The 15,046-nt window shown below is 34.0% G+C and overlaps 1 protein-coding gene across 4 annotated transcripts; it reads right to left on the reverse strand.

Moving 5' to 3' along the window:
- Positions 1–571: 571 nt before the first annotated feature.
- LOC116029951 (katanin p80 WD40 repeat-containing subunit B1 homolog) lies at positions 572–10,146 on the reverse strand. Of its 4 annotated transcripts, XM_031272001.1 has the most exons (24): positions 10,051–10,146; positions 9,842–9,976; positions 9,206–9,336; positions 8,396–8,513; positions 8,047–8,273; positions 7,867–7,969; positions 7,631–7,701; positions 7,060–7,134; positions 6,830–6,973; positions 6,526–6,697; positions 5,541–5,954; positions 4,373–4,429; positions 4,156–4,292; positions 3,912–4,016; positions 3,521–3,625; positions 3,240–3,344; positions 2,975–3,079; positions 2,691–2,795; positions 2,416–2,541; positions 1,939–2,013; positions 1,711–1,823; positions 1,474–1,590; positions 1,288–1,356; positions 572–1,023 (listed from the first exon to the last, which is right to left on the reverse strand). In XM_031272001.1, exons 2-24 carry the CDS (start codon positions 9,864–9,866, stop codon positions 966–968), a joined length of 2,757 nt encoding a protein of 918 aa, XP_031127861.1. In that variant the 5' UTR covers positions 9,867–9,976; positions 10,051–10,146; the 3' UTR covers positions 572–965. The 4 variants fall into 4 exon arrangements, with proteins under 4 accessions (XP_031127861.1, XP_031127863.1, XP_031127860.1 ...); XM_031272003.1 differs by having other exon boundaries at positions 4,177–4,292; positions 9,842–10,092; XM_031272000.1 differs by having other exon boundaries at positions 9,842–10,092.
- Between the last annotated feature and the right edge of the window lie 4,900 nt (positions 10,147–15,046).

Raw genomic sequence — 15,046 nt, forward strand, 5'->3', positions numbered from 1 at the left:
GTAATCTACTCTCAAGTTGTCAAAACTAAAGGTACAAAATATTTGTTATAAATCGATATCATTTGTTGTGACATTATTTAGCCATGTAAGATGTCTTGAGATATGGGTTGACAATTTAATTTAATCCTATCATTAGATTTTTAATAGTATAAATATTAAGTTAAGCAATTTATTGCACTCAAAAGGAAAAAAAAAAAAAAAAAGTTAACCAATTTATTAGTTAAGGGACTAAATTGGAAATTATTTATTACGGAGTAGTACTTAACCTGTCGATTAAACAACGTAACAAATCAAAATACATGTCAAGCACCTTGTGCTCAGATGGCATGTAATGACTCTCGCATATGAGAAGTTATGAGATCAAGCCTCAATGGAGGCGGTATTGACTCTTTTTTTTTTATGGGAAATTATGAGATCAAGCCTCAGTGGAGGCGGTATTGACTCTTTTTTTTTTTAGTACTACTGACGCTATTACATTGGCTAAACCTCAACTTAGACAAAAGGTAAGATAAGAATTAAGAAACCTAAGCCTTGAGGAGAAATGTAAGTACAAGCATCTATGGACAGAAAGTCAGCCAAATGAAAGATTTATATATATATCATTAAAGGATTGAAGTGTATGTATACATCCCATTGAATTTGACCGCTATTACATACAAATTGGACTATTGGAGCACAAATTCTTGCTACAATATCTGCAAAGGCATATTATCAGTTGTTGGTACTACAAAAACGCCTGAAGCCAAGAACATAGGATTTTCTCGAACCCCAAGCTGGGGTTATGGTCACGCTTTTGCCAGGCTCATGCATGCCCCCCTCGGCTTATATGGCTACCCAAAAGGAGCCCGAGAATTGGCAGCAATAGACGGAAATCATATGGACAAAACTGCGATATCCCCAGATTGTAGTCATTGTACACAAGAGTGTGCCCCTTGATGAGTAGTAAGATGAAAATGTGCAGTTTATCATTGCTGAAGAACAAGATTTAGTTGAAGTGCAGATTTTGCCACCAAACCACCCCTCCTACAATACAATTTACGCAATACAGCTGAGCAGAAAAAATGTATACATAAACAAGAAGTCGATGTTATTTTGCTAGTGCTTTGATTTGATTCATCACTCGTTTCACAACTGTATAAGGTTCAGATAGTCTGGTTCTTTTACTAGAGATTTTCCCGGGGATTGGGGATTGGTTATTATGGTCTTACGGTGTCTATTTTCAATTTTCTAGACCAACCTGAAAAATCAGAGAAGTGATGCACGGATAATTCAAGAAAGGAAACTTACTGTATGAGTGTCGGAATAATCTTTTGGATAATTTGGAGATGCGCCAAGCACTGTCTGCAGCACTCAATTCTGTCAAACAAATTTCAAACGCTTATATAAGCTGCACTGTTAGATTTTATATACACTCGTCCACACAGTAAAACGGAAGAAAAAGCTCACACAATATGCTTATCTTGATAACCATACCTCTGCTCGGCATGAAGATCAACACCTACAGATGGACGTGCAGAAGCAGCTGATCGGACCATTGGACCAAAGATTGCCACAAGCTTCAACAGCATCTCCAGAGAAACATTTGCATGTCTACAAAAGTGAGGAAATAAAAGGCGGAAAACAGGTTATGTGATTTTAAGTGGAATATTACCATAAAAAAAGACTCCACCGTCCTCTGATACACATCATAAGTTGGGAATTATTAGTTACCTTTCAATCTTGCTGTCTAGTAAGGCCAATAGCACGGGAAGTAAAGAAGAAAACAAATCTAAGGTAATAACCTCCATTCTTTCAATGAGAACACTGACTACATCTGCTTGTACCTGTGCCAAACGACATTAGTAGGAAACATGTTAAATTTCTTGAATAAATGCAACCCATTGTCCCATTGTTAAGAAATTAAGCAAACATTTTGAACATTCTCCGTTGAATACTCACAGAATGATCAGGCAACTTTTTCAAGGCATTGATAGCACCCTTAATGTCATTCCGTTCCCAAAAATGTCGAACTACCTGCAAGGTAATCAGAAAGATCATTATCAGACTCAAAAGAAGATGATTCTCAAATTTCCCTGACAGCTTTTGCATATCACTATTAGAAAACTAAACAAGGCATAAACAGATAGTATAAAAAGTATGGAATTTTCAACTGCCTTGTACTAATGTCTCTTTCTAGAAATGGAAAAAGCAGGGATAATATTTTGGTTATATCAACTAGGTTGGGCAAAAAAGTGGCATGTGACAAAAATGCCCACCCCACCCCCCTCCCTCTAATTTCCTTTTTTGGCAAAATGGGAAAGTTACTAGTACTTTGGCAAAAACAAAATGAACAGCAAACAATCATTAGTTATCAGCAAAAGGTAAAAGAAAATAAAATGAACTACAAACAGTTAGTAATTATCTGCAAAAAATTACCTGCAACTTTGTCAGGCGCGACCTAAATGTACTTAAAAGGATGTCATGATTTTGCATCAGATTTTCAATGATATTATTATCACTTTCAGCTGTTTCATCCCTTCCCACAATTTGCGTATTAGTAATCTGCATATACTCAGCATGTGAGAGTTAGCTGAATTGGACCGACCAAGTGTGCCATAACAAATGTACAGCATGTGGTAGGAAAAAAACTATTTATACCACTATGAAGGCATTATCAAATAAGAACGCTACAAAGGAAGCATAAATCCTACCGGCAAAGGGGTTTCTTTTGCTTCCTCAGGTTTAAAGTACAGAACTGTATCAGAACTATGAGCATCACCAGCTTTCAACCTCTCTCTTCTATCAAATCTCTCAACCTATGAGGGGAACTCATGATAAAAGAAAAAGGTCAATGCAGAGTACTAACAATGCATCATCATTAGTACCCAAAAAAAAAGACAAGACAAAACCAAGAGTCCTCCAGTTTACATCCCTACAGTGGATTTTTTAGAGGCGTGTTAATAAAAGAAAACTAAAAGGAAGCATAAAACCATACCGGCAAAGGAGATCGTTTTGCTTCCTCAGGTTTAGAATGAGGAACTGTATTATGAATTCGTGCAGCATCAGCTCTCAATCTCTCCCTTCTATCAAATCTCTTGACCTACAAAAAAGCTCAATAAAAGAAAAGGTCAATGCACACTACTTGCACGGTTGCACCATTAGTAATTCAAATATTATTTCCATTGATTTCCTTTGTCTATAATTATTGGATACTATAAAGATGCAGTAACAAAAGTATTAAAAGAGGAGCAAAATTTTACAGGCGAAGGAGGTGTTTTTGTTGGCTCAGGTTTAGAACGAGGAACTGAATCAGGAATTTGTGCAGCATCAGCTTTCAACCTTTCTCTTCGATTAAATTTCTCAACCTACAAAGAAGGTCAAGAAAAGAAAAGTTCAATGCACACTACTTGCACAGTTGCACCATTAGTACTTCAAATATTATTTGATTATTTCCGTTGATTTCCTCTATCTATAATTCTCTATATTGGATACTATAAAGATATAGTAACAAAAGAATATTAAAAGAGGAACAAAAGCTTACAGGCGAAGGAGGTGGTTTTGTTTCCTCAGGTTTAGAACGAGGAACTGTATCAGTAGTACGGGAATCATCAGCTTTTAAGGTTCCTGTTCTATCAACCCTCTCAACCTAAAAGGAAGCCAATTAAAGAAAAGGTCAAAGTGGAGTGCCACCTACATAAAATAACTTTTTGCAAGCCTTCATGGTTGTACTTTTAAGTTCTAGAAAATCTTAGATATGATAACAGAATAATACTAAACATAAGCATAATATTCTACCAGTAAAGGGGATGTTTTTGCTTCCTCAAATATTATTTCCGTTGAATTCCACTATCTATAATTCTCTATATTGGATACTATAAAGATCTATAAAGATATAGTAACAAAAGAATATTAAAAGAGGAACAAAAACTTACAGGCAAAGGAGGTGGTTTTGTTTCCTCAGGTTTAGAATGAGGAACTGTATCAGTAGTATGGGAATCATCAGCTTTTGACCTTTCTGTTCTATCAACCCTCTCAACCTAAAAGGAACCAATTAAAAAAAAGGTCAAAGTGGAATTCCACCGTAAGTACATAAAATTACTTTTTGCAAGCCTTTAAGTTCTAGAAAATCTTAGATATGATAACAGAATAATACTAAACATAAGCAAAATATTCTACCGGTAAAGGGGATGTTTTTACTTCCTCAGGTTTAGGATAAAGAACTGTTTCAGGACTGCTAGCATCATTAACTTGCGATATCTCTCTTCTCTCAAATCTCTCAACCAGACTGCGTGTCCTTCCTCGCACCACAGCCACTGCCAATAAAAATGGTATAAATTATATTAGATTAATTATGTCATTGTAAAAAATGCATGTACTTGTATCTGATGGTCACCTCCATTGACAACTTTAACAGAACTCAACCCTTTAGTGCTCTCCAAGGCAGCATTACCTGACACATTTTGATAACAGAAATAATTTAGTTGCTATGAAATGCATGTGGCAATGCACTTTCTCAGCTAATAAACAGGCAAAAGATAGAAAAGGAAGACCAGTACTGGTAATTTAAACAGATGTCACCAGTCTGGGAAGTGGATATCAAAGTTAGAAGTAATAAACAGGTAAAATCTACAAAAATGAGTGCAGAAAGTTTTATTAACTTTTGGAAGGAATTGGCAGCCAACATATTGACAGATCTCAAAGTCTTGCTGAGAGAAATTACAATATCAATTAAAACCTCAACTTCAAGCAAAAAGTTTAAAAGACAAATTCCATTCCCATCTTTAAGTTTTCCTTTTAGAGTGATAAATTGGGTTCCTCTATAAGGATAAAATTTCATGAAACTTCAGATTCATTCCCTTCTGTGAGAGTATCAATAATTAATACAGGTAACTCTGCAAGGAAAAAATCTTGGTAACTGCAGCACCTACATCATCTTGTTTTAAACACCCGTTAATTTAGACCAAAATAAAACTTGATGCTGGCTGGCTCTTCTCCCTACAATTCTTCTGTGTTATTTATTGGGTTATATTCCTCAGGATTCCAGAATTTCTTCATATACCAAGCATGATACATAGTAATACTTCCAGAAATGCAATGTATACAAAACTTCTATCACTAAAAAAATTGTCATAATAAGGAAATTACAGAGAATTAAGAAATACAGTAGTATTTAATGCATAATTGGCCATTAATATAATTGTACGGTTCCATAATTGCCTTTTATTGAATGTAGTATTCTTTTCTTCTATCTTTTGTTTCGATTTAAGAAGAGGGGTATTGTTGGAAATAAATATATAAAACACATTCAATTTATTTTACATGGCATTTTATGAGATATCCAAAAGTAGTAATTAGGATAGGTTTTGAGGGATATATAGAGAGTAAATAACAAAGAATCATTAATCAAAAGCAATAAAATAATTTCTTCAACCTGGTAATCTTATAAATTTCCAAAGCAATGATAACACTCCACTTTTACGCCACAATTGTCTGGTTGGTGAGTTAAAGAAGTAAACACACAAAATAGAAGGAACGCAAGATGAAAAGATCAACAAACTGACCATTTCCCTGATCTGGAATTGCTGACTGTAACGAGGTTTTCTCAGACTTCTCTTCATCATTTTTAATTGTTGAGTCATTTTCATTGGAGACATTCTCAGCTAACTCTGTTTCAATTGTCTTCTCCATATCAAAGTTGTTTGATGGCCGTCTTAAATGAGATGGCTTAGGCGCACTGGCCCTGGTAGTGGAAATAGTTTCCCTTCTAGAACTGGCAAAGTCTTTTCCATCTGGACTATCATGAGGCACAAGAACTGGGGCAATGAAAGATTTATTGTTGGTAGGTTTTGTGTGCATCACTTTAACAGAATTCTGCTTCTGAGTGGATAGAAGATCACTCTCCTTAGGATCAGGTGATGGAATAACTTCAGGAGGTGGAAATGAAGCAACCTTCTTTGTAGTGACAGGATCTTCACCTGCACAATTAAATATTATACCAAAAATCTGGATATGAAAATGCTCCCTGAAATTGCAGAATCAAGGAACAAAATGATGACAGAAAATGGTAGCTTCTTTCAAGAGTAAAATCACCACATTTAGCACTCTTAGCATAGTTTTAATGAAGTTTTCAGATAAAGCCACATGAGATATAATGCATTCTACATGCTCTAAGTCTCAGCTTTTGGCATTTAAACCCATTACACAGTGAGATACACAATAAGTCAATGGATCTATTTCCTGCTTTGGCAGAGTTAACCATAATTAAAAAGCAAAGTTGCTTAGGCTATTATAATGTCTCATGCAAATATAAATGGAGTAAACATTTTGAATGGCCAAGATTAGTAAAGGAAAAGCATTCTTAGAACATGGTGATAATTATATATTTATCAACATATATTTAATGTTAATATGAGATTCCCCAAATATTAAAGGTCTCTCTCTCGCTCTTGGTTCTCCTTCCTCTTTCACTGTCTTAGTTATTTTCATTTTCACTTTTTTATTTTGTCAGTAAGGGTAATGTAATGAGTTCTTGATTCAGCAACTTACTGTCAACATATATATTCTTTATCTCTTTGGAATCAAAATCAGGAGATGAGCAGCGAAGACTAGAATTTGAATTTCTATTGCTCCCTAACATCTCCACAGTACTTTCCTTGTGTTCACGTTTCTGCTCCAAGTTGCTATTCCGCTCGGCATTCATACCATAGGGTTCAATGAGCTGAAAGGGAAAAAAAGAAAAAGGAATTATAAAAGGGACAACAAAAGAATACCTCAATATGGGAAGCAAGAAAAACAATTATAAAAGGTAATGAATTGAGTTATCATATGTTCATGTAATTAAGGCAAGTACCGAAATATCTGCAACCCAAACTCCAACTGAGTTTTGGTAATATGTACCACCCAAAAGTTTTCCGTCATGAATGCAGAGATCACCAAGCGTTGACCATCCCATATCAATGGAATCATGACAAATTACAGGTTCCCATGAATAAACCTAGAGTTCAGAGGAAGCGATTGATGTAAGTACTACTTTCAGTTTTCAATGTAAGGAAGGGAATTTAAAAAATGATAAGAGTTAACCTTCAAACTATCATCTAGTCCACAAAATAAAGTCCTTCCATCAGGATGAAAGGCAATTGACCGTACTCCTGTAGCCTGTAAGACAAACAAAGCCATACGATCGGTATAAAGCTCTGGGTATTATGATCAAATTAAAATACAGCCAAAACTGAAAACGCAATGTCATAGAATTCTTACTTTTTAAGTTCAACATTAAAATGTTGAACACAAACTACAGAGAAGGAGAAACATAATTACCTCAAACAGTTTTCATAACATACCTTCTGGTGATATGGAGTCCAACGGGCAAATTTTCAAATAACATGAAAACTAAAAGAGGAAGTACGACAAAATAAACTATGTGTAGACATTACAAACTAAGCCCTATGCTCTCATTAGGGAGTTAATAACTTATACATCCTAATTGGCTAACAAAGCAATTATTTAAAAACCCATAAAAGGAAATTGTTCTCCATATAAAATTTTGAGAACAGAGATCTCATTACACACACATTAAGGAAATATGAAATAATGAAGTTCAATTCATAGTTATCTTAGATACAGATCAGGGTGAAAAGAAGGGCTTGCATACCTCACGTCTCACAGATCCAATCATTTCAAAAGTTTCCAAATCCCAAAACTTTACAGTTCGGTCCGCTGAACCTGGAAAAACTCTAGAGCATTGGATTGAAAGCATAAAAAGAAAACCACAAAATGTTTAAGAGAAAAGAGCATGTCTAGCAACTAGCATAAAAAGAAAATATACATGAATAAATGAGTAAACTGCATTTTAGATGTAGTCCTAAGGTAGAAAGGTTTCACTCGCACCTGTTGCTAGAAGAAACTCAAGAGGATGGAAATCTATGGATCGAATATGTCCTTCATGGAACTTGAAATCATGTAAAAGCTTTCCAGCCGTTAGATCCCATATCTGTCCAAAGGTAAAAGGGTTCATGCTATGGTGAAAGCAAAGAAAAACGATCCTTTATTCCAAAGCAAAAAAAGTACCTTAACAACATTGTCGAATCCACCAGAAACTACCCACCGACCATCAGGAGTGAATCTTATGGTGCTAATTCCTCGCGTGTGCCCTTTGTATGTGTGTATGCATCCTTTCTTTCTTATATCCCATATCTTTAGATTAGTGTCCATAGAACCAGAAGCAAAAAATTCACCAAATGGATGAAATTCAAGAGCAGTGCAATAGGATCTGTGTCCACTAAGCGTGCGAATCACTACACTTCAAGAATAATAGACAGATTAGAAGTCAAGTTGCAGTTTTTTAATCTCATACTTGCAGAATAATAGACACATGCAACTAATTCACTGAAGAACCTAATTTGAAAGGCAAACTTACTTTTTGTATCTTCTAGATCCCACAGCTTTACTAACCCGGATGAAGATCCAGCAGCCACTAAAATCTCAGCTGAATCAAAAGCTATAGACTCTACTGGACTTGTGTGGCCAGATAGGGTCTACACAGTTTACAAAGACAATAACACTTAGTTACACAGGTAAATATTGTGATCATTGATGTCATTTACAACATCAAGTCATCAATCTTCTTTGGCCAACAACTCTGTTAATTATATGCTATAACAATTGTTCAGCACTTCCCACAATAAGAGCGCATTTAATAATTGGCTACACATATATTAACTATCAACTACATGAAGTAACAGCAAACTCAAGGATTCTAAATTTGTAATGAGAAATACATGGATCAAAACTCAAAAGTGTAGTTAAGTCACTCATGCAGTCCATTAAATCTCTCACAATGAAATAACAAGATATTATCACTTTCGACAGATAGATTATAGACATATTTTTTAAGGAATGGTATTCCAACATAAATGGTTATAAATAACTAAACATGTGTGGAACCATTCAGGAGCTAATAATAACAACTTAAAAACTAATAAATTTAAACCGAGTTGAATACTAAATAACTATTGTATACAATGTTAATTTGTTCTTCACATTAAAATAATAAAATATGATAATACTATTAACAATGGCACACATACATTCCTTTTCTCCCAAATTCTTTCATATATTTTGATCTTGGAATATGAAATTCAAAAGCATAGGGGGAAAGGGAAAGTACTGGATATTTGGATTCCATATGCAAGTATAAACTACAAAAAAGATCAGATTCTGAACTTACAGATGTGGAGGTTGGTTTGCCAATGGACCAAAGATTCACACTGTGATCATCACCCCCAGTGAGGAACATCCGACATGTCTTCTTCCCAAACCTTAAACAGTTCACATTCCCGGAATGCGCCACAAACTCCTCTATATTCATTCCAGTCAAGAACCACAAAGTAACGTTTAACTTTTTGTATAGATTCTTCAACAACATAAAACTCCTAAGAATATCTTCCTTGTGAAAAATGTAGAGAAAAATAATACTAGAAAACATTAATCTTAACTCTCCTCAGCTCAATTACAGTGGTCAGGAAGCTCAAGCTCTCCCTAACTGCCATGGAAATGCAGCAAATAGATATAAAATTGAAATTAAAATAAATAAAAAAAAATCCACTGGCACTCTACTTGCTTAAGCTCCCCTACCATTTTCATAAACAATTCAGGAGAAGAATCACCAAAATGACAAAATCCCTTTTCGCCCAAAGCTCCCATTTCAGCTCTCCCAGCAACCGAGATCCGATAAAATTACTATCAAACACAATTCTTACTCAAATAAACCCAAATTTCACCAGATCATATAAAAATAAACTCAACCCATACAAAACTTAAGCTCATTTACTTAAAACCCAAAGAAAATCGCAAAAAAGGATACGCAATTTATATCCACGCTTCGCCATCCGAAAGAAACGACTGAATTGACCGGAAAATCAAGACTTGCAGGACGGAGGACCGTCGAAGTGGGGCGTTCCGCAGCCGCGGAGCAGAAATCCAGCGAGAAAAAATAAAGCTGGGAACCGACTATTAGCTCAGAGTAGAGAGATTAAAGAGACTGGAAGAAATGGAAATTTCACAAGACCACACCTGAGTCTGAGGGGGGCCTCCAAAAGGAAAGCAAAATATGTGTTTTTGCTTTTAAAAACTAGTCGGTAGACTCAGACCACCTAGTTTTGAGAATCGCGTTTGGATTTCATATTACATTTTAGTCACAGAAATAGGACAAGGGGTAAATGTAAACATCTTCTCCTACTTTCTTTTTACCAAGATTCTTTACTCAAAATGCAAAATTCTCTCAATCCAAATTCAATAAAATAATTGAAGAATTATAACAATTGAGTATCTGATATCTATTTGATATCAAACCTATTACATTTAATGCAATTTTTACATTACAACTGTCAAGTCTTATTTGTATTCTTTATCATAATTTACCACTCAAACAATTTACCAAGATTCTTTACTTCTTGTTTTGGACATAACCCACGAAACTTACTGCACTGTATCAGTCCATGTCCTTTTCTACAAGCTTTTTCAGTGGTTTCTTTTGTATAATACTTTGTAGAAGAGGACGTACCGCAATTCCAAACCATAGATTGCATACCCTACAGCGACCTAAAAAAAATTCAATCTTTTTCTTTCTTGTTTGGATTTTGATTGATTGGGAATTTTGGCAGTAAAATTCTGGCACCACAATTACGTTACATGTGATTATGGATTATCTATACTGTCTGGACCACCAATTATTCCCAGAATGTTTGTTTTTTTTTTCTTCCTCCATTTTAAGTATAACTCTATAGCATTGACCTGTAGATAGTTCCCTGCCACTATTATGTATTTTCTAGTTGGTAATATTCCCCATAATATTTTCTGCCACAATTTTATTCTCATATAATGCATCTCATAATGAAATTAGTCAATAAATATAAAAATATGGAATAAATAGGCCTAATTTTCTCTAGATTTGAGCCAAGGATGTCATTAGAGCATCAATAGTTGTAGTTTTTTAGAAATTTTTGCGTGTGTGACTAAGAAAGAGACGACGAGAGGGAAGACAAAAAGGAAAAAACAAAACAAAATCTGGAAAAAAATAGTGTTAGATTAACACGCCCTTTTGTGCACGTCACGCGGCAAATGGGGCAACATTTTTTTTGGTGGGTCCCACTTTAGAGGCAAAAAATCATGTTTTTCCATAAGAACCTGATTTCTTCTCTCTCCTCCACATAAGCGTTGCCTCCTCAAAAGCCACACTAAAAATTACTATTGTGGTTGCCCTTAAATTGAAGTAGTTGTATGCTAGGCCAAGGCGTGGAGTTGGTTGTGACTATATGTTTTCTTGATCACGCAACTAGGACCAGTTAATTATTCCCTCTTAAGTTAAGTTGGAAGAGACCCACGTCTTTCTAAGAGGCGGTAGAACTTTTAGAAGTGTCATATTCCTGATTTGAATTTGAACAATCTCAATACATCTGTTGTAAGAGCATATTCAAAATTAAATTAGTAGCATATGCCTGCATATTCAAAATTAAATTAGTAGTATATGCCTACATCTTATTCTATAACTACGTATCTCATATTCTTATAACAATAATTTTTTTCTCTCATTTCTTGTGTTATTAATGCATGATCGGTGTATTTTGAACTACTTTTCATATTCATCTCTAGGCCCAAAAATGTAATTTTATCCGGAATAATAATATGTATTACAATTTACAGTGGAGTATGCTTTTTTTTTTTTTTTGGTACAATCAACATTTCTTTTTATTCCTGACCTGCATACCTACTGACCTACTTAAAATTGACTTAATCAAGGTTTGTTATAGTATTCTGCTTTTGTAATTTGATGATGATGTTAGTAGTTAGGGGATTGGGATTTGTTGTATCCTTTGATGCTTATACTAAAATAATGGAAATAATGTATGTCATCATCCATTCTGGGAATTTTATACAGTTCTAGTTTGTTACAAATAATACAAATGTATCATCCAAAACTGGAATGGACAACTTCAGGTTTGTAAGTCAACTTGGATTTTAAAGATCAAGAATAGGTATTAGTATGCTCCATGTCTCAATTATAAGTAGGGTCAACAATCTCATCAAATTTCTTAATATTAAAAAAAAATCTCATTTACAAGTATACCTAAACAAAAAATTATTCATTATGATTGACTTATAAAAGCAACTAAATTAAACGATATAAGATGTGTATTGATATGCTTCCCGAATATGTATTTTGGGTAAAATCGGTATTGTGATCTTAGTTGACAAAATATCACCCAAAAAAAAAAGAACAAACTTAAGTTGCGTATAACTGGTCAATTCAAATAAAAAAGACTAATAGACAACTCGGAATAAAACTTGAAAATCTTGTGGTTATCCAGCCAACTGTCCAATTAACCTAGCTAGGCTGCCTTCATCAATAATTACTATGTTTATGCATGTATAGGCAATTATGTAGAGTTATTAATTGTACTTGTTATGTTGGACCAAAATTAATGCTGAGTATAGTAGATGGACGATATTTATTACACTTATGAAAACTGAATTTAGGCAATATATGCACATGCTTTACAATGTGAAATAGGATCATGACAATCTACCGACTATATAGTTTAACATTATAGCTATGTCTTGAAAGAAATATCCCACCTAAGAAATCAAGTGTGACTTCAAACTAGGACAACAGAATATGTTAATTGGTATTAAAGGGTACTTAGAAATAGTAATTAATTTTGTCTGGGCAGACAAATGGTAACATCAAAAGAAAATTTGAGGGAACATAGTTTTTTGTCCTTATATTTATATAAAATAATAATTTCATCAATCCCTCAATTTTATTTTTTTTGAGTGAAGAACGAGAGGTTTGATCTCAAATTAACGAATTCTCCGAATAGACACCCCACCCATGTCTGCTAGAAAAAAAAAAGTGATTAGATCCTCTGGCGGATTCTTCCAGAATGTTGTTTCTCAGTCTCCTATTTGTCCTAATTTGGCAAGGAAATCAGCACATTTGTTACTTTTCTGCAGGGTATACGTGACTCTAAGATGAGTATATTCGGTTGTGGGAAGTAAAATGTATGATTTGCAAATTGAAAGTAGATTATTATTTGTTCCCTTTTCCATGTTAGTGCATTTCCGGCTGTAAGTAATTAAGACTGAAGCATCAGTTATATCAAGTCAGAGCTGGCTGATAATTCCTGGCTGTATAAAGGGAAGCTTCAATGATGGCTGGCCCATCACCCAGACCCATGATCATCATCACTTTCACCATTTTTTATCTTCTAATGTCCCAGCATGTAATCCATATGCGTGAATTAAAAGATGTATTTTGTGTTACCGGCAGGATTCGATATGACCTGATCTAGTCCAATCGACCATGAAGTCCAACGTAACGTGCCAACAAATGCTTTCTTTTGCACTACGTTCTCATCACACCTTTGGCCTTTGGTACAAAAGGGCAAAAGGCACTTAACTCCATGTTTCCATTATCCATGTCTTCAAGATATTTTTTTTTTTTAAATCAAACTAAATTGATTCAACAAGTTAGCTTAATAATCACAAAATTTCAACAGTCAAGTATAAGCAAGTGTAATTTAAATTAAACTGATTTACCTCATTGTAACCATTATTTGTTGGTTAGGGTTATAAGGGTTTCACTAAAAACACACATTCGGATATATGTTATAGGTTTTCCCATAAATCAAAGAGTAAATTTGAATTGTGATTCTCACGTTAGTTTCGTCAAAGAGTATTTACTGATATTTAAGTTTAAAGATTCTTCCATCTAGTAGACTAGTTTATTAGGACGAACTTTTCTTTTAGAGTTTAATACTTATAATTTGTACGGCTTTCATTATATTGAAAAGCGGTGTATGGACAGAAAAACTGTCAAAATTATGAACCGTCTAGAGTATATCACTATGAGTGTCGGATTCTCAAGAAGTGAATAGTGATATGATTTTAAATTAGACATAAATTAAAAAATAATAGAATAATATTTAAATTTGAGTGATTATTTAATGTATTGAATTACTTGTTTAGATATATGCTCTTCCACCTATCAGATTCATTGTACCCACATCTTGAGACTTTGTTGAAATCTCCCCCGCTAAGCATGCAATAATCATACATGTTGTTTATTACACGTAATTTGATTGTTAGCCTGTAACTATTAGCACATGATTGAAGTTTGTTAATTAGGTTATATATGTGACCCCAAAAAAACAAACCTTAAACTTGGACAACAACATTATACTAATGATGGACTGTCAGTCAGGCAAGTGTTTGAATTGTGTTACAATCATTATTATTATTATCCAGCAAAACCCATCATTATTAGCAGTAAAGTGGTGGGCAAGGGTAACATTATCGGCACAACTAACGTAACATTGCATGTTCAAAAAATAAAGTGTAGGGTAATCATCAACCCCTCTTCCACTTCACGTTAAAGGAATAACAATTGCATATTTGACAGATTGCTAGCTTAATTCATCTTCTTTTCACTAAGCTAGCTTGATGTGATTCAATTCCCTCTCATTACAAACTCTTACTTGGTGCAGTGTAAATTGTAAATTAATTCACATATAATCACATCCTCACAATATTAAATTATTTATATGTTTTATTAATTTAATGGTTTAAAAATATTAGATATATATATATATATATATATATATATATATATATATAATTTAATTGGTTCAATTTGATAAACGTTTGTGAGTCCATTCAAGATTCACATCCTCCCAGATGTTCTGTTGCACGGGGATGTGAGAGTCCTTGGGGTTGGTGATTCAACATTTTAGGAGAAAAAGATTCAAAATCTTAGTAAACAAATACATGCTTTCTGGCAAGTGTGAACAATAATTATTGCGTTCACACTGGAAATAATACTAGCTAGTATAAATAGTAGCTCAACATGTTATACTTGAATATGATTTTTTTAAAATTATTTGTATCGTTATTATGCTATTTTAGTTGCAAATAATTACACTAAAAAATCTACTAAACATTGAAGTTAATAATATTGTTAATCCTACATGGTTATACTTACTATATATTTGGTTGTCTTCGATCTATTCCT

This window comes from Ipomoea triloba, chromosome 9 (assembly GCF_003576645.1).
Source record: "Ipomoea triloba cultivar NCNSP0323 chromosome 9, ASM357664v1".
Taxonomy (NCBI): Eukaryota; Viridiplantae; Streptophyta; class Magnoliopsida; order Solanales; family Convolvulaceae; genus Ipomoea; species Ipomoea triloba.

Excerpts from the sequence above, each read along its gene's own strand:
- LOC116029951 (XM_031272001.1), bottom strand. The coding sequence starts at position 9,866 with ATGGCGAAGCGTGGATATAAATTGC. Across the intron at positions 7,135-7,630 it reads TTGGATCTGTGAGACGTGAG|GCTACAGGAGTACGGTCAAT; the intron begins GTATGCAAGCCC and ends TTTGTCTTACAG. Across the intron at positions 4,430-5,540 it reads AATTCCAGATCAGGGAAATG|GTAATGCTGCCTTGGAGAGC; the intron begins GTCAGTTTGTTG and ends AAAATGTGTCAG.